The 26939-nt window shown below is 29.1% G+C and overlaps 1 protein-coding gene across 1 annotated transcript in view; it reads right to left on the bottom strand.

Moving 5' to 3' along the window:
* Positions 1-3391: 3391 nt before the first annotated feature.
* The window catches only part of LOC107436226 (cytochrome P450 3A8), a gene marked incomplete at its 5' end in the record, with an annotated part of 35308 nt that continues 11760 nt past the window's right edge, over positions 3392-26939 (bottom strand). Inside the window, 8 exon segments of the mRNA XM_071184169.1 lie at positions 3392-3583; positions 5765-5927; positions 7593-7736; positions 11282-11370; positions 14444-14607; positions 20838-20985; positions 24270-24385; positions 26592-26737. Coding sequence (XP_071040270.1) covers positions 3491-3583; positions 5765-5927; positions 7593-7736; positions 11282-11370; positions 14444-14607; positions 20838-20985; positions 24270-24385; positions 26592-26737 — 1063 coding nt within the window.

Here is a 26939-nt window from a genome sequence, read left to right as displayed (position 1 = left end):
AATAACAAACAACTGGGGGGATAAGAAAAAAAAGGATAAATTTTTTTTTAAAAAACCGGAAAATAAAAGATATGATCTTTTCATCAGCCCACAAGATTATATCCGCAAAAAAGAGTGCTTTCTGTTATTGTATCAATATAGCCAAAGCAAAATATACATACAATAATATAATACAATAGTGTGAGGAGCACTCAAAAAAATATTAAACAAATAAAATAGAACACGAAAAGTAAAAATAACACGTAAAAACAGAGAAAATAAATAGAAAAAACAGAGTAAAATATAGATGAAATATAAGTTTCATCTATAAAGCGAATAGCCAATTCACATGAACGGGAAATTTTTCAAGAATGATTTAAAATATATTTTCGTAACAAGATTGCAATATTGCAAAATAGGAAAACAAAAGCGCAAATTGAGCTTAATTGAGGAGTTTTGTTTTAATGTGCCGTTCTTACTGCATTGCTGAAGTGCGTTTGATTTGTCAGTTAAACAGCAGATTTTAAATTTAAAAAACAGAGTTAAGAAAGAGTTGAAGCAATAAAAGAGCTGAAAAAAATACAAAAGCAAAAAATTTTTTCTTCTTTTTTCCTAAAGAATTACATTTTACAGATACTTTTCTTGTTTATCAGAAGAGAAAGAAATACTCCTAATTTTTCTGTTCTCATTTCGGAATAAAAAAAAAAATTCAAAATCACAGTTCAAAAGATAATTCGCTCTAGAAATTATGCTTTTCCTTTCATTTTTTTAAATAATACCATAATTTTTATAGAACAAGATAAAAACATTTTATATTTTAATAAAATATGACTGTGAGAGGGGATTTTGTTACAAATTCAGATGTTGAACCATGAAATGGGGAAGGGGGGGGGGTTCCATTTTAAAAATAAGATTTTTGGCGATCAAAATGCATGACTTTCCATGATTTTTTTAAAAAATAGTTAAAATCGTGACATTTCATTCAAAATTACCGAAATTCATAAATAGGCCATGCAAAAGGGGGACACCCTGTAAAGGATGTGGGCTCAGTAAAAGGGGGACACCCTGTAAAGAAGGTGGTCTCAGCAAAAGGGGGAAACACCCTGTAAAGGAGGTGGGCTCAGCAAAAGGAGGACACCCTGTAAAGGAGGTGGGTTCAGCAAAAGGGGACACCCTGTAAAGGAGATGAGCTCAGCAAAAAGGGACACAATGTAAAGGAGGTGGGCTCAGTATCATATTAATATGTGTTTCAAGATGCACAAGGTGTCAGGATACTTTTAGCCAGTTAATAATAAGTTTTATAATAGCATATAAGTTTTTTTTAAAAAAAATTCATATGAAATCTTAAAAGGCCATTAGTTTACATGTAATAAAAGTTATGGCGTCTAATTTTTAACGATATTTTTTAATATGTTCTTCTTTATTGAGTTATTATCAGCTACATCTTTTTTTCCATTATCGTGCTGTTTATACTTACTAAATTTATACAGTCATTTCAGATTTTTTTTTGTTACATTTTTAGTAAATAAAAATGAGTTATATTCACTTTTAAAATTAATCTTATGTAAAACTACATTTACTCAATGAATAGAATTAAAATAATTGTCATAAAATAGCTGTTGAAAATTTGCATTATTGCTAAATAATCTTTTTAAAGAAAAATATTTAGCGAATGTCTATAGTAGGCTTAATTTAACAGGTTGCGAAAAGGGAAAATTAAGCACTTTTTAAAAACACCTAAAGAAAAAAGCACCTTTAAGGGCTTTCATAAAACGAAAATAAGCACCTTTAAGCACTTTTTAAAAACGCTACACACCATGCTTAATGTTACACGGAAGTGTAAAAAAAATGGATTGACCTTTTGCATTATTTGACACACTTTAAAGCACTTTTTTTCTTCTTCCTAATTCCAATTTTTTCCAAAAATATTGCAATTTTAAGTGTGTGAATTTCTTTTCATGTTATTCGTTTTAAATAACGATTCTTTATCCATAGCTGCAGAAAAACTAATCAATCACAAGATTTTCATTTTATAAGCTTGGACTTGTTTTGATGTCATAAATTAAAGAGAGATTAGAATTTACCAGATATAAGTCATAACATTTATATCGAAATATTTTTAAAAATCTGAGGGGAAATAAAAAAACCGTTTGCAATTTGAACTGTTATATAATATAAGGTTATTGCTATAGATTGTTACTTCACATTTATTACTTTTGATTGTATCAAATATTTTATAGTTCACGAGTAGGTACTGTTGATTATTTTTCAAATACAAGTGATAATGCGTATCACCACATTTAAGAGATTCTCCATTACATCATTTCCTCCTTTATATAATAATAGACGTTAAATTTTCTGAATATCTATATCCCCGCAGTGGATCAATCGTAAAGAAGCGGTAGAACGAGCATCACCAACTGAGGTCAAAAAGCGGGTGGTTGGCCACTTTCATCAGTCTGCTCAAGGGCCGAGGGTGCGCAGTTCTCATTAGACTGTTCTGGTATAAAGTGCTCGCACGCGGGTCGTCGAGCTACCGAAGCGGAGGAGCCAAACCCTCTGCAGAAGATCAAAATTGCGATAGCATGCGTTCGGACCATCGTCAGGGATTTTTTCCAGACCTTCGCCAATAGCCCATTGTGAAGTTCTAGTGCGACATGAATAAAGTACCTACCATAAATAAAATCCATAAAAGTAATAATGATATTTGAAAAGAATTTTCATTAAATATCTCAGGAATCTAGATGGAATTATTTTTTTACTTTGAAAGCATTCAAAAAACATGTTCAATGCTATTATGATATTTTCCAGGATCTGACCACAAAGGGAACAATAAGCAAAGAGTTGAAAAGAGTGCTTCCAACAATGATGGGAAAAAATCCAGGAGATTTTACAAAATAATATAAATTTCATGATAATTGTTGCATAATGAACTAAATATTTTACACATAGGGAATTTCAGAGTCGTTAAAATAGAAAAACTGTAATATTTTTCAATTATGATTGACATTAAACAAACTTGAAATGGCAAACATTATGTTTACTCATAATTTCCAATACTAATAAGCATTTAATTCATCAAAGATAGTTAGAAAATTATTAATTCACTTAAGAAGGAAGTTGCGAATAAACTGAACATTTTAGAATAAAAAAAGTTTTAAATTCATTTCTATAAATGAGGCTCACTTCATTATGTATTCGTAGTACTTATTTAAATATTCAAGCAAGCCATAACCTATGCAAAAATTCTATTTCATTCTTAGGGAATTTACATTTTATGGAATTTTCTAAACGGTATAAAAACCAGGAGAATATTTATTAAACCAGGAGAAACTGGCCAGTGGAGTTGGCAGCTATGGTATCAATATGGCACACTTTGGAGACAGAACCAATGCTTAAAACATAATCAAAGTGATGCTTTACAAGTTTATTGATAGAAATAGATTTAACATGAAATGTTTTTTTTTGACAAACTGTGGATACAAATTTTTCTTAAATATGTTCTGCAGAATTAATTGATTGGAGAGTCACTTCTTGGTTCCATTTGAAGGAAGATGTCTTTAGGTTGCAGCAGGGCAACTCCAGGATAAAACTTCAAAGGTATCTAAAGATTAAAAGAGAATGCTGATAAAAGTTGAAATTTCGTCTCACAAAAAATGCTTTTATCAAACTTTAAATAACAACAAAGTGCTGGGGCCAGGAAACTATAACACCTTACTTTTCCCCAGTATACAGTTTTGGGGGACAACAATTATAGATATTATTTGATTACGGTAAGTAGGATGTAGATATAAATTTTTTTTTTTCATTATTCACTTTTTCTAGTTTTTGTCACCGGCCATTAAGGCAGAGGGGCTACGATTGTTCTTGTTTTCCAGTGGTGCCATCTATGCCATACAGATCGTAATTTGGACCTCAAAGGAGAACGGCACATCTCCAATTCAGTACCCCTAGAGATATTTTTAAATTTTTCTTCTAATATTATGGGAACATGGAGGACTTTGTGACCCGTCAGATTTAACATGCACCAGGTACCATTTATTCCACGGGGAGTCTTCGGCCGGCTGGATTCGACGGGTTCTTGAACGCGAGTCCAGCACCCAGCCCCCCCAAAAAAACATTTATTCTAAAAGTGAGGGCTGAAAAAATTTAAATGTTTATGGGAAGAACATCCATAGTTTCAATCAAACTATTTCCACTTTCTGATTCAGAAAAGTATCTTTCCAGATACAAATTTATATTTCAAGTTTAGAGACAGCTTGTTACATTATTTTCTCTTCTCTGCCAGAATGATTCCATGACTTTCCAGGTGCACAGATACAATGAATAGAATTAGACTATCAGTGATACAAAACTTTCAGCGTAAAGAACATACCTTGGCAGAAATTTCTAGGCAAGTAATCACTGAAGTATAGTTAGGAGTAGTGAAAAATGAAAAAGTAAATTGCTAAGAATATACACACAACATAATAACTTGTCCTACTCATCCGTAATAAATATAAGATATATAAGTATATATCTTTGAATTTAAAAAAATTCAGTGCTGGTATGGCAACGAAATAATATAGTTAAATGAGTATCAGGGTTGCAACTCAAATCTGGAAAAAAAATTCCCTATGTTTTCCATGTACATAGTATACACAATATATTAAAAGGAAACACAGCAATTACTGTGCTCTTATGTGAGCTATAGTGGGCTAACTATATATTTATTAGTTTTAATTGCTGGAAAAACAGCTGAACATACTTAAATGATGATGTAGTAAATAGCTGATAGTAGTAAATAAATAGTTTAGTATAGCTGAAATATCATGGTTAAATATCCAATAGATTAGGTGTTTTGAGTGGTCACCATCTCTTAAAAGACAAAATCAAAATTCCCTGCACTTTCCCTGTTATTTTGGTTATTTTCAAATTCCCTGTATTTTCCAGGTTTTCCCTGTGGAGTGGCAACCCTGAGTATGTTTTATATACAAAATATTTTTACAGAAAAATTCCACCCTATAAAAATGATTATCATTAAACTTAATTAATTTCGTTCAGAGATTCTTGAAAATTAAATTTATAGAGTAAAAATAATGACGTGGCTTCTTAAAATATAATTTTCATCTCGAAGAATATTTGCATTTCAATTTTGAATGAATGTAATACACGCGACTCTAGAGGGGGAAAATTGAATAAGTAAAAAAAAAATCTAAAATTTTTAATGGGATAAAAAAAAATTCTTCAAAAATGCAAAAGACTTAACAGTTTTGAAAACTTTGCTTTTCAAGATTATTCATTTGCAAAAAAATGCGTTTACGATTTTAAAGCAAGAATAAAACAAGAATTGTATAGAAAAATAAAGAGTTAAAAAAAAATGGCATATCATTTCAGCAGGCATTTGGAAAGTATCATTTTGTGTTGTCAATTGTTTTAAAAACTATCATACAAAGACTAATATTTAACTTTTTTTCATTTGTCCGAGACTACTCAGAATAGTAAGCTGAATGTTTTTACACATTAAAAAAAGTGAAATTTCAACTTAAAACGTGTGTATTATGTTTTGTTACAGTTCCTAGTATTTATTAATAAAATAAACAAATGTGTTGATTTTCTGCATTAACAAATTGGTAATTAATATTTATAATGTAGGGCATTTCTTACAAATCATTTCTAAAAGATTGAAATTTCTAAAATGAAACAATTTAAGAAACATGCGTTTAGAATATTAGAAAAAATTCCATATTTATTTTATAAAAAAATCAACATTTTGAATGTAAAACAGATGAAGAGAACACCTTACCGTTGTTTTGGGACAAGTTTTGATGTTAAAGTGAGTGATAACGTGGATGAGGCAAACTTTGACTTCCAAGAGTGCAAATCTCATACCGACACAGTTCCTGGGTCCAGCACCAAAAGGCATGTACACATAGGGATTCCGTTTGGCCCTCTCCTCCGCTGTAAACCTGCAATCATGCACAGAAATATCTTATTTCCCATACAGAGATCGTTGAATGATCAAAAAAACACTTTGATGAATATTTTTGAAGTGTGGTTTATTGTTATGTTGCTTAAGAACTCTTTCATTGACTAGATTTTAATTTCGCAACAGAGAAAAATTAGCAAAACTCATTATCTGTGAAACTTCATCTTTTTGAAAGCAAGAAAATTGTTTTTCTCGGTCGATGACTATCTTTGCACAATACATAGCATATAATTTCATATAGTATGAACTTAGATTAAAAATAATAATGAATAAAGTAGCAAAGACTAAATTTGCTTATAAAAGTGTCCAATTCTCTCTAAAGTTAGGTTATGAAAACGCTGTGTTTGTGTTAAAGTAAATTAAATAATTTCTTATAACATTTAAAAAATTAAGAACTTTAGAACATAAAATGCTGCTAAGAAAATGTATGTAAAAGAAAAAGGTTGATTTGATCGAAGGCAAGTAAACATCAATTTTTATGGCTAAAAGTAGCCTCATTCCACCAGTTATTATTAAGTATTTGACACCTTTTTGTTTTGTAACATGATTTTATTTTGCTATACACACTCTTATTAGACTTTGAAGAATAATGACTTCCATGCACTTATGAATCATTTTTTGAAATGCTTATCGCCTGTATTATCATCTTAAAAAAAATCATTTCACGAAAAAAAAAGAATAAACTACTCGATGAGCCGGGTATTACTCACAATTGAGCAGAAATAACAAATAAGATAAATGAACTAAAATAAAAATGCTGAAACTTTTCCTTCTGAATCAAAATGCATGTTTAAGAAAACAAACATAGCATTTGATTATTCTGCTTTCTAAATTTCCTAACGAGTCTTATGGATCTAAATATCAATTATCAATTATGGAGTATTAGTTAAAACAAAAAAACTATAAATAATTCTTTTAATTGAATATGTAATATTTTTTAATCTAATATCATGGGTCATATTCTTGCATTTTGTGTGTGTGTGTGTGTGGGGGGGGGGGTGTGTGATAAAAATTACTTCTTTCTTCGCATTTTGTAAATAATTATTATAATAACAAATATAATTAAAAATCATGAAATTCATAGCAGTAATTGCCGGAAAAAAAAAGATCGCAGACGAAATAACGTGAATCACGCTCCTCACATGCGTGTTTCATTTCGAGATTACATTGTTGTCATAAATTATATCGCATAAAAAAATACCGGATTTTAAAACTATGGAGAAATCAATAACAACTGTCAAAACTTTGATAGAATTATTGCTCTAAAAAGTAAATACTCAAATGCACTATTCGAATTTTCCATATTGTTCAAAATATATCGGGATATTTAAAATCCTCGTGAAAATCAATATCCATAACTGCCGATAATAAAATTGAAACATTACATCCATTTACAATACTATCAGCATAAATTGAGAGCGTCAAAAAGTGATTATCTAAATGCATGATTCAAATATTACGTGTAAATTCCTGCAGAAAAGAAAAGCAATTTTTTTAAAAAAAACTTTTCAAAAGAAAAATCTTTCTGCAAGAACTGTGTAACATTCTGCGACAATGCCGCCGCCAGGGGGCTTACTAAGGAAAGACAGCATCACTTCAGTTGTAACAACAACAAGACAATCATTTTGCTTAAATTCAGACTCACCTATCCGGATCAAATTTTTCAGGATCTGGAAAATTTTGAGGATCTTTGTGCATTGCATAAATAGGGACAGTAACCATCATTCCTTTTTTCAGTGTTATTCCAGTATTGCCCAATTCATAATCTGTCTCAGCCTTTCTTTCTAGTCTGTAATTTTTTAGATAAACAAAGTTATTTTAACCCTTTTATCGGTACAGAATTCATTTACTTCATACACGGTCCCTGGCCGAATTATTAGACACACTCTAAGACACTTCTCTATTAGACACACACTTAATTATCAGGTGACACTATACAGCTTTATTGTTTTTATGTGACTGAAACCAGCTTACACTTGTTTATGTTCGTGTAGTAATGCGTTAAATGAGACGATATATTATATAAATATGAAATATTTATTATATCAGGAATCATATTAGTATATTATAATAATTAGATCAAATGATTAGATGCAATCTAGTGTTTTAATAATGACACGTTTCGCACGAGTTTATAGGCAATACTTTTATATTTAAACATACACGTCATGGGTTTTTAATATATACTTCCTATTTGTATTTATTTTTAACGTACTGCATTACAATGTTAACCCATTGATACACGAACGTAAACAAATGCAAACTGGTTTCATCCGAGTAAAAACAATACAGCTGTATAGTATCTCCTGGTAATTATAATATTACATCTTATAGTGCGCCTCATAATGTGGCCAATAAGTGAAACTGTGGAAGGAAAATATTATATTTTAGTAAAATTATTATTATACAGTCGAACCACATTAAAGCGAAATGGCTTAATGTAAAATATTGCTTTACATGAAACACATTGGGTCCCATGAGTTAGCAACCAATTATTGCTTCATGTTTAACATGAAATTATCGAAACTGGTCACAACACAGATGAGAAGAATGTGAATAAAATGTTTCTTTCTTTGTTAGAAGTAGAAGAGGGGCAAATAAGTAAAAGAGTTAAAATAGTTTATTAAAGTAGTTAAAACTTTTAAGCTTATTTTAATTTTTTTGGTTCATATTATGTATTAATAGTACGAAATAAATTATTTTTATAATGGATTATCGGATAAGATCTGATTAACATAAATAATTACAATAGTTCCGCCAATATCGCTTTAACGAGGTTCGACTGTATTGGGTAAAAAATAACAATAAATTAAAAAAAGAGTGGTAAAAATAATAAAATTACTACAGTGGAAATAAATGGTGGCTGTTATACAAATATTTAGTAAGGTCAGTTAGAATTTTAAAGGAAAAAATTCTCTTATAATGTGCCCCGAAAGACAATTTTGTTTCCCATCCTGTCATTGCAGTATTCAAATAACACATACGAGTGAATAATAATTACTATATATTTTAGCCCACATTTCTTGAAAATTTTCTTTATTTCTAATGTAACAACGTTTTTCAATGGAAATATTATCGCTATAACCTATCAGTTACCACCATTTCTTATAATTCAATAATCAATTTCTGATTTTTCCAAAACATAAAAAGGTTTATTTTAATTTTAACCAAGTTACCTGAATTTTAATCAAATTATTTGGATTTTTATCTGGCTTTAGGGACAGTCAAAATATGGTTCTTACGCCAAAATTTATATCAATCAATCAACTGTTTTGCATGAATGATTATTTTTTAATTTTCCAACTTTTTTTGGAAAAGCATTGAATAATCATGAAGAGTTTGTTAAGTACAAAAAAATATCCAAAAAAAAAAAAAAAAAAAAANAAAAAAAAAAAAAAAACAAAAAAAAAAAAAAAAAAAAACTAGTGAAAAACCGAAACCCAAAGATGGCTAGTTTCCAGAAATGCTTAGAATGGCAGAAGGTCACACATTTCCATTTGAAGAATGAAGCTCCAGAATTTTTCCAATAGTCAGAGAGGAGGAATGAAGTAGGAATTAAAAAAGCGAGCAACAGACTTGTACCAATTTAGTATTTCTAATTTAAATCAGGTCGAGTTTGACTGCATTGCTTAGAAACAAGATAAATGGTTTTTCCCCAAATGTTATTGGGAGTACAAATTAGTTCGGTCCGTTTTTAAAAGATGGCTCTGGCTGTAATGAATGTTTCATAGCGACAGCTGGTTTTAGAGAAGTTAAACATCTGTCAATAATATTCAGTTTATATCGATTTGAGTTTCATACAAAAACCCAGTTTTTTACTTTTTATATGTAAAATTTTGTATTTGCTGGACATTGCTCCTTTTGATTACTGGTTGTTCCAATGGATGCAGCAAGATTTGGCACTGTCACTGGTTCACTTCTTTCACAGAATTTGAAAATTCGCTTCTAACTTGGATCGCCTCAAAAGACGAGACATTTTTTCGAAGATGGAATTTGAAAATTGCATGGGAAGTGGGAAAAGTAGTAGCCAGCGATGGACAATTCTTTGATTAATCTGTTCATTCATTTTGTTTTGAAATAAATGCATTTGTTGATCACAAAAGAACGGAACGAAATAATTTGTACTCCCGATAAAATATATTTTTTTCTTGTAAGAAGGGCAAGGAATCCATAAAAAATGAACAGCCACCTCGACATAGGACAATATTAAAGTAATAATGATGATTATATAAATAATATTAATAATGAAAGGATAAAAGAACCTTAGTATTAATTAAAGACGCCCGGTGGCGGAGTGATAGCACTTTGCGCTCCCATGCCACAGGTCCTGGTTTCGATCCTCGAGCTGGACAAGGTTGACTCAGCCTCTGATCCCCTCAGTCGATAAATGAGTACCAAGCATGCTTGGGAACTAAACACTGGGGGTTCCGCGTTTAGCTGACAACCTGACCGGAACATCTGTTCCTGCACCCCTGAGTCCAAGGTCAAGAAAACTGAGATGGGAACAGTAGGCCTTGGCCCTCAATGGGCTGTCACGCCACTGAATGTAGTTTAAATATTAATTAAGGATTATTAATGTAGATTCATTGTTTAGTCATATTGATGATTATATAAATAATAATAGTAATAAAAGAATAAAACAACTTTAATCAGGGTGCGTAGCCAAATCTTTCAACAAAAAATAAGCACCTTTTAAGCACTCAAAAAGTATTTTTAAGCACTATATACAGTAACAAAATGCAAAATAACTTTCAAAGACTTTATATGATCGTAATAAAATAACTAGCTTCTGACAAAGAACTCTTTATTATATTAGCCATTATAAAATGCTCGAGAGATTTCTCGGTTCGATACCGGAGGGTGGAAAATGAAGTCCAAAATTGAGAACATCTTGCAAAATGCAGCAGAGTTGCACATAAGAGTGCAATAATCTCACCAAACCCAGCTCAGTAGGCGCACATGCGGACTTCCAAGTATTTAATCAAACTTGTAAAATGATTGGCACTTTCATACACTATGGACTGACGGTAAGCCGAAATGGATTGTGGTTGAATGAATTGTAAAAACGTTGAATAGGACAATGCTAAAAGCATGCTTTTGCAAATTACATGGCGAAAATAGACATGGGAGAGAAAAAAATTTCCTTTTCGGGAATGGAACATTAAGCACTTTTTAAAAACAGCGAATGAAAAAAGCACCTTTCAGGGCTTTTAAAAACGAATATCGAAAATAAGCACCTCAAAGCGCTTTTTAAAAACGCTACGCAACATGTTAATATTAAAGTAGATTCTTTGCGCAGTCATATTCATGATAATAATGAAAGAATAAAATAACCTCGATGCTGGAGGGCAATGACGCAATGTCTCAGATATAACATTGTCAAGATACTTCATGTTCTGTATAGCATCATATGTCAGTTCTCCCTGTTTGAAAAGAGATATGAATTAAATAAATTAAATTGATTCATTTAAAATTATGGATTCTGTTGGAATAGCTTAGATCAGTGTTTCCCACCGTGGGGCCCACGCCCCACCGGGGAGCAATTTGATTGTTAAGGGGGGCAATTCAAAAATGGACTCGACATGAGTTTAAACCTTTTGCTCTGGGCCATTTAAATACTATGCAAGATTTCGGTGACAAAATCGAAGGAAAAAAGCAAATTCTTAAATAATTGCGGTCAATAAATATTATGTGACTTAGGGATTTTTTAAGCGACAAACCTGAAATGAAGTATCTGTTTACAGTCGATGGTAAAGCATTTGTGAGTTATTTAGCCAATATCTTTGAAAAACTGAATATATTAAATAAGAAGCTTCAAGGAACAAATAAAACTCTTGTTGATGCAAAAGCGAAGATATTTGGCTTCATTACCCTTATTGAGTTATGTCAGAAATATATTAACAACAAAAACTTTGAACAGTTTCATTGGCTCCAAAAATGTGAAGTAAATGATACCGCTTTACTTGTTATTGTCTATCATCTGAAAATTCTATCGGCTGATTTAAGAGAAAGATATTCTGATTTAAAACAAATTTATTTTCCAACATGGATGTTGCAGTCCATGTTAGTGGATTTGTCTGATATATCAAGAACTTGCAGAAATGGAAAATGATTAGTCAGTTAAAACTTTATTTAATATGAAATGAGTGATGTCATGGCTTCGTGAGGAAACAAAAAACAAATACCCAAATTCAATCAAATGTGCAAGAAAACTATTGTTACCGATTCCATCTTCATATTTAGCTGAATGTGGATTTAGTGCTGTAAATGATTTCATTGGTAAAAAAAAGAAATCGTCTGGATATAACACAACGGGGAGACTTGAGACTGATAACCAATGTGGAACCTAAGATAAAATCTACGTGCAGCAAGCATCAATCAAGAGCAAGAATCTCACTAAATTAAAATATTAAATTATTATAGAAAAATCTTTAATTAAATTATTTCGAATTTGAATTTTAGTTTTTCATTATATAATCTGAAAATTTATTTTGTTTCGCTAACAATTTCCTAAGTTTCTTAAGTGAACAATTCGATTTTTTAATATTAAAAATTATGTATATGTTACATAGGGGGGGCATAAGAATTTTAGAAAGGCTTAGGTGGGGCATGGTACGAAAAAGGTTGGGAAACACTGGCTTAGATTATTCCAACGACAGAGTAAAGAGATTACTGGAAGTTCAACAATAAACAGAGACTTATTATAAATTAAGGATCGCATGTATTACAGGGTATCTGCAACAAATGATAGGTATGTCCAAATGATAGATAGGTATAACCAAAACTGTTATACACTGTATCTTCATATTCCTAGATATTAAATTTAAAAAACAGAGTAAAGAAATAGTTGAAGCAATAAAATAGCTGAAAAAAATACAAAAGAAAATAATTTTTTCTTCTTTTTTTTGTAGAATTATATTCTAAACATACTTTTCTTGTTTATCGGAAAGGGAAGAAATACACCTGATTTTTCTGTCCTCATTTCGGAATTAAAAAAATTCGCCAATGACTGGCTTGCTTCAATTAGAATTTTAAATTTATAAAATAAAAACAATAAAAATTCTGAAGACACAGAAGATAAAGATAATTCGCTTGAGAAATGATGCTTTTTCTTTCATTTTCTGAAAGAACACCATAATTTTTAAAGAACATGATAAAAACATTTTATATTTTAATAAAATATGACTGTGAGTGGGGATTTTGTTACTTATTCAGATATTTGGTACACCATGAAATTGGGGGGGGGGGGAGTTTCCATTATAAAAATTAGACATTTGGGCGACCTAAATTCAAGACTTTCCATGATTTTTTAAAAAAAAAAATATAGTTAAAATCATGACATTTTATGACAAATTTTGTTTAAAACGGAAATTCATGACTTTCCAGGAGTGCACATACCCTGTATATCGGCTATAAGAATGGTTTCGCCGCATCATCGCTTACTACTAGAACTTCAATAACATTTAATTTGAAGCTGGGGAATTACTTTCAATCGCTCGATAAGTTTTTCACTCCATCTTAACGGCTCACCACAATCAATTTAAATACACAAATTTTCGTAAATTTTCATTTATATTCAACCGGCTGCACACAAATTATGTATTTTTACATTTAAAACTACATTCCTTCAAACAATGTAAAAGTTTATATACTTTTCGATTAATACATTCAAAACTATTATTCATACAATTATTTCTTTTATATAATGAAATAATAATAATAAAAAAAAATCAATTGCTAAAATATATTTTTATCACACTGAATTATTTTCTGATAAACAAATTCTACATTTATGTGCAAAAATTTTTCATTTCGCTAAAAAAATTCTCGAGATAATACGAAATACGTTGAAAGTAAAAATGACATAAAGGGGTTCTAAATTTAACAAAAACATACATTTAACAACACTAAAAGTTATCTTCATTTTGAGAACATTTTCGACTGGATCATACAGAAGAAAAAAAGTTTCACAGAGAAGAAAAAAAAAAAAAAAAAAGGTCTATTGGAATAAATTTAGAAAATTTTTTAAAATAATAGTTTGAATTTCGACTTCCTGTAAACATTACAAGGGGACAGCATTTCATTTATGGGGATACGACTACAAAAATTTGCGAGGCAGGGGGGGGGGGGAGAATTTTAGAGCTTGCTCTCTTAAAAATATTTTGTGAAACGACCGTTTTTCCTGAAGCAGACTCCTGATTTTTCTATTCTAATTATTCAATTCTAAAATTTTTTTTTTAAAAAACAGGAAAAGTTAAAAATTATTCCTTTTCAAGTTGGAAAAAGTTCTTCTTTTTATGCTCAAAAGTCTATGAATTTCACATATTAGGAAAAATGTTAGTATAGGAAATAACGGGCAATGTCTCTTAACTTTAAAAATGTTATTAATGAGCAATTTGATCACATTTGCTGGAAGACATAGTTGTTTATAATATAACCATTAGGCAGGAATGTGTAAAAGGAAAGACTAGTTTTAAAAACTGAGAGAATATTTACATTGGTTTCTTTCAGGCATTGGTGTATCTCACGTCTTGCCTTCTCTTGGACGTCTGGATTCAAAGCTAAGAAGTAAGTGGTAAAAGAAAGTGTGGAAGCTGTGGTATCATAACCAGCCATGAAGAAAAGCACACACTGAGCCACAAGCTCATCCATCGACAAATCTGAAATGATCAATTATTGGTTTACAGCTGCAAAAAATGATCATGAACAAGAATACTTGACACTACTTTTCTAAAAAAATTCCACTAGTATTTTGCACCCCTTCAAGGAAACGGTGTGTGGGAAAATCACCAACACACACGAGTGATGTGCTTTCAAGTATTCAATTGAATCTGATCTGAAAGCCTAAATACAGGGTGCGTAGCCAATTCTTTCAACAAAAAATAAGCACTTTTTAAGCTCTTGAAAAATATTTTTAAGCACTATATATATCTTAATAAAATGAAAAATAATTTTCAGACTTTTCACGATCATGATAAAATAACTACTTTCTGACAAAGAACTTTCTTCTTGATTATATTAGCCACCCTAAAAAGATCGAGAGATTTTTCAATTGGAATTCAGAGGGTGGAAAACGAATGCTGAAATTGAGAATATCTTGCAAAATGCAGCAGAATTGCACATGAAAGTGCTAGAATCTCACAAAAGCCAGCTCAGTAGACGCACACACGGATAATTTTTCATCAAACACGTAAAATGATTGGCGCTTTCATACGCTACGCTCCGACGAAATGGATTATGAATGAATTAATTGCTAAAATGTTAAACAGAACAATGTGAAAACCATGCTTTTGTAAAAATACGTGAGAAATATCGACATGGTAAAGCAAAAAAAATGTCATTTTCGAAAAGGGAATATAAAGCACATTTTAAAAAACGCAAATGAAATAAACACATTTAAAGGCTTTTAAAAAATGAAAATCGAAAATAAGCACCATTCAGCACTTTTCAAAAACTCTATGCGCTACGTAAATAGCTACCAAGTCCAATAGCTATAACATTAAAACGTCATGCATAACCACGTGATTAGGCACAATCATGCAAATTTTAACAGTGTTATTCTTCTCTAAGTTACCAACCCAATTATATGACGTATGACGATCATGTTTATAGCACGAAGGTATGAAATGCATCGCTAAGTGTGATTAGTTTTAAACCTGTGTTTTTTCTTTCTTCATTCAAATAAAAAAATTTCAATTAAGATAGCATTGCGTTAATTTATGTACAAAATGTTTTCATCCTGTGCATGTATGCAGGAGCATAAAATTTTCACATCTTAGATTTTTGTTCCATTTTACTCAAAATTTGTTACTCTCCTATTTTTAATCATTCTTGTCTATTTCTATTCTGTCATACAATAATTGGAGACAAGAACAAATTCTAGAAAGTCCATCGTTTTAAAAGGATCATCCCATATAAATAGGCATTCCATTCAGCACTGAAACAAGGGAAGAAATTAAAATCAGATGCCTGTCTAGGTTTTTTTGAGAGGTATCGATTCTGTGAAAATTTAGACATTATTTGTGAAAATTAAGAAGTAAAGTAAGAGGATATCTTCAAAAATAGTTCCCACAAATAAAAATCATTTATGTCTCTTAAAAATTCTCTTAATAATCTTAAAAATTGCATCCAAATTTAAAAATATTGTCCAACGTTAAATTTTAACTTGAATTTAATAAAAACATGCATTTAACAGTAGCATTTACAGCTATTTTACTTAAAAAATTTTCGACTAGTCCATACAGAAAAGAATTTCATTTGGAAAAAAAATTTTTCAAAAAAAAAAGAAAAGGTTTGTTAGATTAAATGTTTGAATTTTGTCTTCCTGTAAAGGACTAATAGAGGAAATGCATAATTTATTGTTTGTTGACGTGGATAAAAACAAAATTTTAAGAGGCAGAGATTTTGCTTTTTCAAAAGTATTTTTCTTAAAAGTTGAATTTGTGAAAATGCATATAACAAATCGTGCTTTACTTTTATCTTCTTTAACAGAAGACATCCTGACAGAATTAAGCATTTCTTAGAACTAAAATACAAGGTTTTGGACATGACACATGGGTTTCACTGTCCTAAACAGGGTTCCCACTCAATTTTCAAAAAAAAATAAAATAAATAAAAATTTTCAAGGACTTTTCTATGACTTAAAATCAAATTATTCAAGGATCCATTCAGTATTACAGTTAATATACTAAAGAACATGTCAACCAGATTTTATAATTACGTCGAAGCAGAAATTGTACATTTTCAAAGCATAAAGCCTATTTGACGAAATAATAATATGAATAATAATTTAATTTATCAGCTACTAATGCAAATGGTTGATAGTTATATAGCCATATTTCAAATCACTTTGAAAAATTCCAATGATACTAGCGAACATTTAAAAACTAGCAACAGTGAAACTTTTCATGAAAAATTTTATAAAGTAAATTAGAATTAATGAAAAATAATACTATATTAAACAAGCATAGTAAATAATTGATAAAGTTTATGCAAGTTTATTAAAACATAAATACTTTTTTTTAATATGTTAAATCCAAATTTTAGGTTACAGCAAATGAATATAATTAGATAAAATATCAAAATATAGCACATCTGTTTTGATTTTAATAACACATTATCGATTTTGTTACTTCAGAATATCAGTAATGTATTTTGAACACAATTTATTGTAGAACAATATTTTACAAATAACTAAGACTTATGAAGCTTTCTTTAAAATAAATCCATAAAATGTGAAGCATGATTTTAAAAAGTTAAAGAACATGTGTAATTTTCACTATGCGTAATCTTTAAAAATCACATTTGTACAAATCTAGATATACTATATGTAAAGCAAAATTATAAGAAAGGAGAAGTAAGTCTTGAAGATTGTGTAAATCATGTATCACAATTTGCGATTTGTAAATTGAAATTGAATTGCGGTATATGTTTCTTAAATTGGAACAATATGAATAGCAAATGCCACAAAACGCTAACAAAACTAACAAGATGTAAATCACTATGTGAGATAAATCACTTTAATGTGAATTCTGCTGCATGATTAGCTAATAATTTTCATCTGAATAGTGGTCATTACGAGGGAAATAGTAATTTGTGACTCAAAAGTTGCTTAATTTAGAACAACTATGTGTGATTCATAAATCATTTTGATGAGAATTGCAACGTTAATTCTTAAATCTTTTTATGTGAATCATAATGTGTAATTCTTAAATCCTTTTAATACCATGTAAACTAATTGAATGAGAATTGTGATGCACAATTTTGAAATTACTTAAATACATATCACGTTACATGATTCAGAAATAACTTTAATTGAAATCATGATGTGTGTTTGATAAATCATTTTAATGTGAATCACAATGTGTGATTTATAAAATACCTTAATACGAATCCTGATGAGTAATTTGCAAATCACTTTAAATCAACATTCAATATATGATTCATTAATCACTTTCATTTGAATCCCAATTCGTAGAACATTTTAAATGAATTCCGATCCATAAATCAAGAATCAGTTTAATAAGAATCACGATGTTTATTCATAATTCATGAAATCTAGAACTAAATTTTATTTATTAGCAGTAAAAACTAAATATAAAAATCTGATGATAACGAATTAATGATACTTTCTATTAAAATTTAAAAAAACCCAAATAGGATAATAATATTAACCGGTCATAATAACGAAGTTAACACATTGAACATATTTTTAAATCAATGAAACACTAGTTATTCAGCAACCATGACTACAAAAACTAAAATTTCCTGGAAATTTCAGCTTTCTAAACATCAGAGATGAACAATAATCTGGAGTGAAAAATTTTGTCTCTTCTTTAACCTCTTTTCACTCTTCAAACATTAAAAACTGCATCTACCACAACTTCTATAACTTTTCGTTTGAATTTATTATTTTACTTTTTTTACAGCATTTTTGTAAGAAAGATTATGTTATTTCCAAAAAAATCAAGTACTTTTCAAGTACCCTATGGCAGAATTCAAGGACTTTACAGGGCCCTGATTTTTTCCAAGAAAATTCAAGGACTTTCAAGGTTTTTCAAGTATCGTGGGAACCCTGTTAAAGTGTCCAAAACCATGAACATAGGTAAAAGGTAAAAATTCTGAAAGGTGCAACCATTGTACATATAATGATTACATATATTAACAAATATTTGTTACTTTTTATACAATTTGCTTTAACTTATTAAAGGAAAATAATATAATATAATAAGAAAAGATTTATAACTTTTGAAGCTGCATAATTCATTGAACAACGAAAGTGAATATCTTATCCCGTAATTATGAATAAATATGTTTTTAATATTGATAAAATTACGTTTTTGCATAAGGATAAAAAAATGCAATATTAAAAATAGCAATAAACTTTTTTAATGAAACAAAAACTTGTCTGTTTCATGGTCAAAACTTAACATTTTATTGTTCCCAGTATTTTTTTAAAACTGTGACATAATTTGAATAAAAGGGTTTTGGACAGTTTAAGACAAAGGGGTTTTGGACAGGATGTCTTAAACTGTGGATTAATCCATTCTGTCCTAAACCTTGCTAGCTTCGCTAAAATATGACCTAACAATTACAAGGAACTTCCATAAATTCAAACAATAAAAGAAAAATCAACAATCAAGCCAATAGTTAAGGCCATAGAACTGTTTGCAACAGTGTAATCACCTTTTTATGTGCTCTATCATTAAAGTGAAGATCGCCTCAACAAATGATCAAAATAAAAATTACTATGAGAAACCGAAGGATGATTTTGAAGATTGCTCAAATTAAACTGAACAATTGCTAAATTTATAATATTTTTGGTGTTCTATCATTAGAAAATCATGTCTTGTTTATTACTTTCTATAAAGTTCTAAATAATATGACTGTTTGCTCTGATATTATAAACATGTGATTCACTTTTCTTCAAAATGTCAAACTTTACTGAGGGAAGAATTATTTGTAATGACATTTTATAAATATAATTAAATAAAACTTTTTTCTTTATATTGATTTTAAAGCATTTCTAACAGAGTTAAAACATTTTGACAGAAATTTTTTTAAACATATTGAAAATATCAAGTTTTTGCTAGGGGCCTTGAAAACATTTCATATTTTTTAAAAAATCGTGTCGAAATGTTTCATTGTTATAATGGACTTGATAAAATAAAAGAATAGGCATAATGTTAATAGTGCACAGAATGCATACTTAAGTCTGTGTTAATTTTCTTAACTTTCATACCGCTTCAGCAATAGCTACAAAAGGGGGTGTCTATATATAGTAAAATAGGTATGCGTTACAAAAAAAAAAAAAAAAAAAAAAAAAAAAAAAAAAAANAAAAAAAAAAAAAAAAAAAAAATAAGTTGGGAAAAAAGACAAAGTTGTTGAGCATCATCGATTTAGAGCCTTGTGGACGTTGAAAAGAATAAAATGCCTCAAATCATGAAAAAGCATGAGTAACATTGTCATTTCTAAAGAAAAATTCTCTGAGAGGAGATTTTCTCCAAATCCATGATGTTGTTCCACTTCGTAATTAATTTTAACTACTTATTGCTAAGACAGAATTGCTAAGTGGTGAGCACCCCCCCCCCCCCCNCCCTCCCCCCCGTGGCAGAATCGTGGCGACATTGTCGCAGAACGTTACCGAGCAGAAACTTCCGAAAGATTTTATCTGTTCTTCAGAATTATATTCAAAAGATGCCATTCTCGTGCATCCGTGTGGGAAAAAAAATGCTTATGATTTTTCTATTCTTATTTGAGAATAATGAAAAATTAAGAATAATGAATTAATAAATTTGGTTTTCTTTTCTGTAGTAATTTTCGTTCTATTTTTTTCATATAGTTATTACTACTGATTTCCACATAGCTTTTAAAATCCGACATTTTGAATACGATATTATTTATTACAACAACTGAATCTCGAAAGCACGCATTCAGTAAACTTGCGCAATTTCGTTGTGAATCTCTTTTGTCGGTAGCTACTGCAACAGATTTCACGATTCTTTAAGAAAATTTTAGTGTGATGATGAATTACAAAATACGAAAAAGGAAACAATTAGTGTATTATCTTTCTAAAAAATATGACAAAATCATCCATAATATTAGAATAAAAAAAATCATTTATTGAATTAAAAAAATTATTTTATTTGATCCAATTTATTTATTGAAGTTAACACTTTTGTTATTTTAAATTAGTAACATGTATATTTGTCATTTTTAAGTACTTTGCAGAAAGATATTAGTGTTAGAGAGGCGTGTCGTAGAAAGCCTGAAAAATTTCTGCCACAGGGGGTATCCCCAATACCTACACAACCAGCTAACTGAAGCTGTTTATAATCACGGATACATAATAATTATTCAAGAAATAATTAAAATTTTTAAATTACTTACTTTTTGTGACACTATTAAGATAAACTTTTTGACTGGCAACTTCTTGACCATAATTGTTCGCCAAATCTTCATCCTTTTCATTTCCTTCTTCTTGTTTGGCCACTTCATTGGCAGTGTCTATCAACAACTGAAGAAAGTCATTGCGGTTCTAGAAATTGTAATTTCGCATATTAATATTATGAAATTTAAATTAAGACGAAGAAAAAAAAAGTGAAATAGGCTAAAATATATATATTTTTTTATTAATAGCAGTTGAATACCTTATTTAAGTTATCTTACAAAAATTTATCTTTGTAGAGGAAGCTGCTGTGGGTTTTGAAATCATTATTTATATTTAGACCAAAGAAATGATCCCATAATATTTTGGTTGCATTAAAGAAAAAAAAAAGATGTGCATTTTCTATCCCCCCCTCCCAAAGAATATTTTTCAGCTGATGGTTTTGATTGTCCAAACAATGAAGGACCTGTTTTCAAAATAAAGTAGTATCGCTCACTCTTCGTATAATTTATTCACTTGAGTTTATGCCACGACTTATAAACTCAACACATTGAAGAACAGAAACTGGGTGGCCACTCAAATCAGATTTTAAATTTCCCTGATTTTTCAAGGTAAAAATCTTACAATATTATAAAAAAACTTTTTCAAAATGTTATTTTTTTAACATATTATCTTGAAAAAAAAACTTTTTTTTTTTTAATTTGGCAAGATTTTTAATTTATTTTTTAATGCTTTGATACAACATCAATTAAAAAAAAATAAAGACACGTGGAGAAAATAATAGGTTTAGCTTGTAGAGTATATTGTTTTCATTGAATAATTTTTTTAAAATGTGTTATGTTAAGAAATTTTTTTCACAAAATGCACCTAGCATATGGCAAAAACAGAATGACCAATATAACCTTGGATTAGTCCTGTTTAATATATTTTTATTAAGCAGAAAGGAAAACCGTTTCAGGTGATTATAGATTGATAAATTTTTTAATTACAGTGGCTCCGAAAAATTTATGTTCACTTATAACTTTTATTGAAATAGGAAATAAAAATTAATTAATTAAAATGAATATTTCAGAGTGGGTATTTGATAATAAGATCTATAATCTAATCTTAGCAAAACTGCATTTAAAAACAAACCAAAAGTTTATTTTTAAGATATCAATAATCAAATAATAAAAAAAAATTTTACCCTAAGAAAGTCATCGTACACTTAAATGTTTTCCGATTTCAGAATTAAAATTATCAACTATTGCTTTAATTTTTTTATTTAATTATTTTTCATTTAATTTTTTGTATATTTATTTGCAATTTATTATCAAACTTGAGATAGCAAAACAATGTTTTAATTGTTTCTTTACCGTAATATTTTCTTTTATTATTTAAAAATGATTCATGGCCATAACAAAACAATAGACCAAATTTGAAAGTTGATTATTTGTCATCATAAGAGGTAAATCAGCAATGAATATTGTTAAATTAGTTTAATGTGTCCGTCCTATTGCACTGTGCAATATGTGATAAAATGCTTAAAAGAAGGACTTTATATCAGAGATTATAATTATAAAATTCACAAATAAGTGTTGTAAAAGTTTCTGTAAAATTTATTAAAAATTATTCTTCTCGAATTTCACCCGAGAAAAAAAAACTAGTTACATTTATTTACAAACTTATAAAAGCTATTCTAGATGTGAAAGGAAACTCTACTAAATATTACTAATTAGAAAAATTAGAATATTTACTAATAGACAGAGATATTTTTGAAAGTGTACGATAAAGTTTTTGTTACTTTTTGATGATTGATTTCCTAAAAATAAACTTTTGCTTTGTTTTTAAAATATTCCATGCAGTTTTAATAAGAATAGAATATATATTTTTATTATTAAATATCCATTCTGAAATATTCACCTTAATTAATGGATAGTTTTATTTCTGTAGTCTGTTTTTTTTTTTTTTGAATCAGCATTATAATTTTAAGAGATTCAGTATACAAAAATAAATGTCACAAAAGTAAAATAGCCTAATTTTTTGTTGTTTACTGTATATATATAAAAAAAAGATATAATTCCTTACATTTTATACTTTTTTCTCTTATTTGAAATTAAAATATTTAAAGGATTCCAATCTAAACACATAGTTTTTTAAGTTTAGTATAATTAATTGTTTTTGTTTTAACAACTAGAGTCTTGTACAGTGCGGAACTAAAACACTAAGTTTCGCTTTCCTTCTTTGTACTGAACACATACTAATTTAAAAAAATATATTTAATGTTTAAAACATATTTTATCATACAATAAGTTTCACATTCCTTAGTGTTTGTCAGCTTTTTAGGGTAAAAGGAGGAATAGTTCTGGAAATATCATCTCTCGAAAGCAAGTAACATTTAAGAACTTTCAATATTGTGATTACTATACAATTCAAATTTTAAATCAAAAATCAAATATTTACCAACAGAACATTAAAATTAAATATTAATATATAGTTAGTTGTTGAAAAAACATTTTTTAAAAATATGTTATAAAAGGTTAAAATGAAATAGAAAAAAAATTAGCATTAATGTAACAATTGTAACAATTTGTTGACAAACATTCCCATAGTCTCCGTAGCGGTCAAAGGTTCCTATACTAGTTTACCAACCATAGGAGAACTTTATGTGGCATTCTAGTTCAACAAAGCTGTAATGGAGCAAACTTTGATGCAAGCTCAGTATTGCTAAGTTGATGATATTTCAACTATTTGGCAATACATTTTCGTCTAAAAAAAGTGTGCAGAATGGATGAAATAATTTAAATTAAGAAAATTAGGTAGTAATTAATTTAAATTAGTGAAATTAAGAAAATTATTGAAGAAAAAATTTCCAGCTTTTCTTTCAAATTCCCTAATTTTTCCAGGTTTTTATCCAAATGTCCCTGATTTTTCCAGATTTTTTTCAGCATAAAAAAAGTTCCCTGACAATTCCAGGTGGGTGGCCACCCTGAGAAAGCACATATTAGAGAAAGACGTGATTTAATATTTCACGGGTTTTGATAGCGTGAGAATGTTATCAAAATCTGCATTTTGTTTAGAGAAGCAAATGTTGAAAGTCAATCAATCCCATTTTTTCATTGTGGTGCAAGATCACTACTTCCCCATTTCGCAATAATTATGAAAAACAATGTTTTCATAAATAATAATTATTTATTTTTACATAGAATAATTATTATACTTTTAAATAAAAAGTTGTAAATGAAAACTTAATTGTGAATAATGAATTGAAAATAAATATTGAATGGAGAACCATTCTTTTCTCAAGACTCATTTCAGTCCTCAGGACTGAAGAGTGGCACCCATGGCTGTCAAAAAAGAATTCATTTTTTCCCCTCTCCATCATCACCAAATCATTTAATAAGCACCTCTTAAGTACTTTCTTAAAACACCATGTCTATTGAAGGGTGCCTCACCTGTCCTAAACGTTTTCTTTCCTGAATAATAGAAGTAGTAGCATTTTGAAAGAAGTCCACAACTGATGGCACAAAAGGTGAAATTTTGAAAAATCTCATAATGGATGGTGAAAGAACTGAAAAATGTTTATTAGTGACATTAAATAAAATAGTAGGTCATGTTTAACATTTTATTAATAATAATGAACTATAACATTCTACGTCAAATCTTAATTATCAGGTGACAGCTTTATTGTCTTCACCTTCGTGTATCAATAGGTTAAATGAGACCCTATATATTATAAATTTGACGATAGGATAAATGAGACTATATGAAGATAGAATACTTATTATATCAAGCATTATACTAATATATTATAATCATTAGACCCAATGATTAGACGCACTTTAGTCTTTTTAATAATTACGGGATTTGCACAAGTTTATATGCAATACTTTTATATTTAAATATACATTTAATGGATTCAGGAGATTTTTTATATCTACAGTGCAGAACCTCTTATCCGGAAATCAGAAAACCGTAAAACCAAATAACCAGAATGAAATTCCGAACCGGAAATTAATTTTCTTCCAATAAAAATTTTTTTTTTTCCTGCAAGATTTTGAGCCCATTTTGTTATTTAGAGCGTACGGCGTATCCAGTTGACGAAAGAACTGATTTAGAGGACGGATCAAAAGTCGTTTGTAGACGAATCTCACATAAGCACAAATAGCCTATATATGTTATTAATGTTAATAATAACATTAATAACAATTAACATAACATTATATAAGCCTGTATATAATTTTTATTTCATAATTTCTTTCCTTATTTAAACTTAAGTGTATTATTATTTATCATTTTTTATTATTTCTAAAACTATTTCAGAATAATTCTTTAGTTTCGTTTTATAAACATTAAAAAAACTACATTTTGCAGCGATTCAGAAAACCGGAAAAATCAGTTAACCGGAATTGCGATGGTCCCGATCGTTCCGGATAGTCGGTTCTCTACTGTACTTTCAATTTGCATTTATTTTTAACGTATTGCATTACAATGATGCAGGAGGGCAAACAAATGCAAAGAGTCTTGTAAAAACAATAAAGGTGTATAGAATCAGTTGATAATTAAGATTTTGCATAGAATCTTATAGTAACAATAAAGCCAGGGTTAAACAGTCCAACTACATCAGTCATCATTTTGACCCTTTAAGCAGCCCAGTTATTTCTAGAAATGGTAATTTATAGAAATGAATTTGATTTAAGAAAATTTATTAAGCTAATTTTTTGGTGGTAAGTAGGGTTTTATACCCAACATTGAGGCTGAACGACTTCCTTCGATTTACTCAATTTTGTCAACATAAAGAGGAAGTGAAAAATTATTTTCCAGAAGTAGTGCATACAAAAACTTATATTTAACTTTTTTCATTTGCCCCAGATCACTAGGGATGATAAATTAAATCTTTCTTACACATAAAAAAAAAAATATATATAATTTCCATATAGAACCTGTGTATTATGTTTTGTTTTCGCTTCTTGTATTTATTAATAAAATAAAAAAATATGTTGGATTTTTTCCTTCAAAATAATTGGTAAGGAGAGCAGTTTAATAAGCGTGACCTCCATTCCTTGAGGAAACCAAATAATTCATTCATTGTTGAAAGTGGTTTATCCATTATTAGTATCATCTTGTTACTAACAGCAATAATGTATTTTTTAAGTCTGTTCCTGCTGCAATGGGTGGCCCATTAATGTACGATTAAAAGGCAGTTGTGATCGAGTTACTTTCGCGCAACAATACGAAGTTAGGCATAAGAATGTACTTTCTCTGACAGACTTGGATTTCACACCTTCATAAGGGGGAGGAGCTGGAAAAAAAATGGGCCTCAAAAGTTTCGGTCAACAGGGCGATTGAAAAGTCCGAATCCCTTACTTACTATTATAATTTTTTTTATCTAAATGCTAACCATAGTTTTTGTGTATTTCGCCACATCCCGAGAAGTTTTTAAGCGAATAGAAAAACGTTGCATAGAAATATAAAATTTGTTAATCCAAAAATAATTTCATGCAAAAAATTATTTTTAACTATTATTTGTTATTTTATTTAATAATAGTCAAAAACATTGCAAGGTTAAAAATTTTTTTTGCATCATTTAAACTAATTTAATTTTATATGACAAAACAAAAAACTTTGAACAAATCCTGAGAAATTGAATTTTAGAAGAATCGTATTTTTAAAATTTAGAATTATATCTTGAAAAATCTTTCAATTCTCTAAAAAAGTTCGCATGAAGTAATATTAAGGGGTTGTTATCCTGAGCAGGGGAAAATGAGATGGCTTACTAAATAGAGCGAATCTCCATGAAACGTCTGTTCCAAAAGCTTTCTTTGCCATTTGAACGAATTTGTTCTCTGGATTGCTGTGTGACTCAATTTTTGTTGAAAAGGCAGCACTTGCAATAACATCCATGGCCATCGTTCCATACAATCTATAAAACACCTGCATTAGTATTGAATGCAGAAATAAATGTTTTAAAAATACACCAAAATTTATACAAACTATGGCAGGAATATATTCAGACTTTCTGCGACACAAGCATTAATATTTTTCTTTAAGATACTTTTAATTATAACAATTACTAATTTAAAGTAACATTGTGTTTACAGTATAGAATAAAAATAATATTTTTT

This window comes from Parasteatoda tepidariorum, chromosome 8 (genome assembly GCF_043381705.1).
Source record: "Parasteatoda tepidariorum isolate YZ-2023 chromosome 8, CAS_Ptep_4.0, whole genome shotgun sequence".
NCBI classification, from domain to species: domain Eukaryota; kingdom Metazoa; phylum Arthropoda; class Arachnida; order Araneae; family Theridiidae; genus Parasteatoda; species Parasteatoda tepidariorum.
This window is presented reverse-complemented; position numbering and strand designations above follow the sequence as displayed.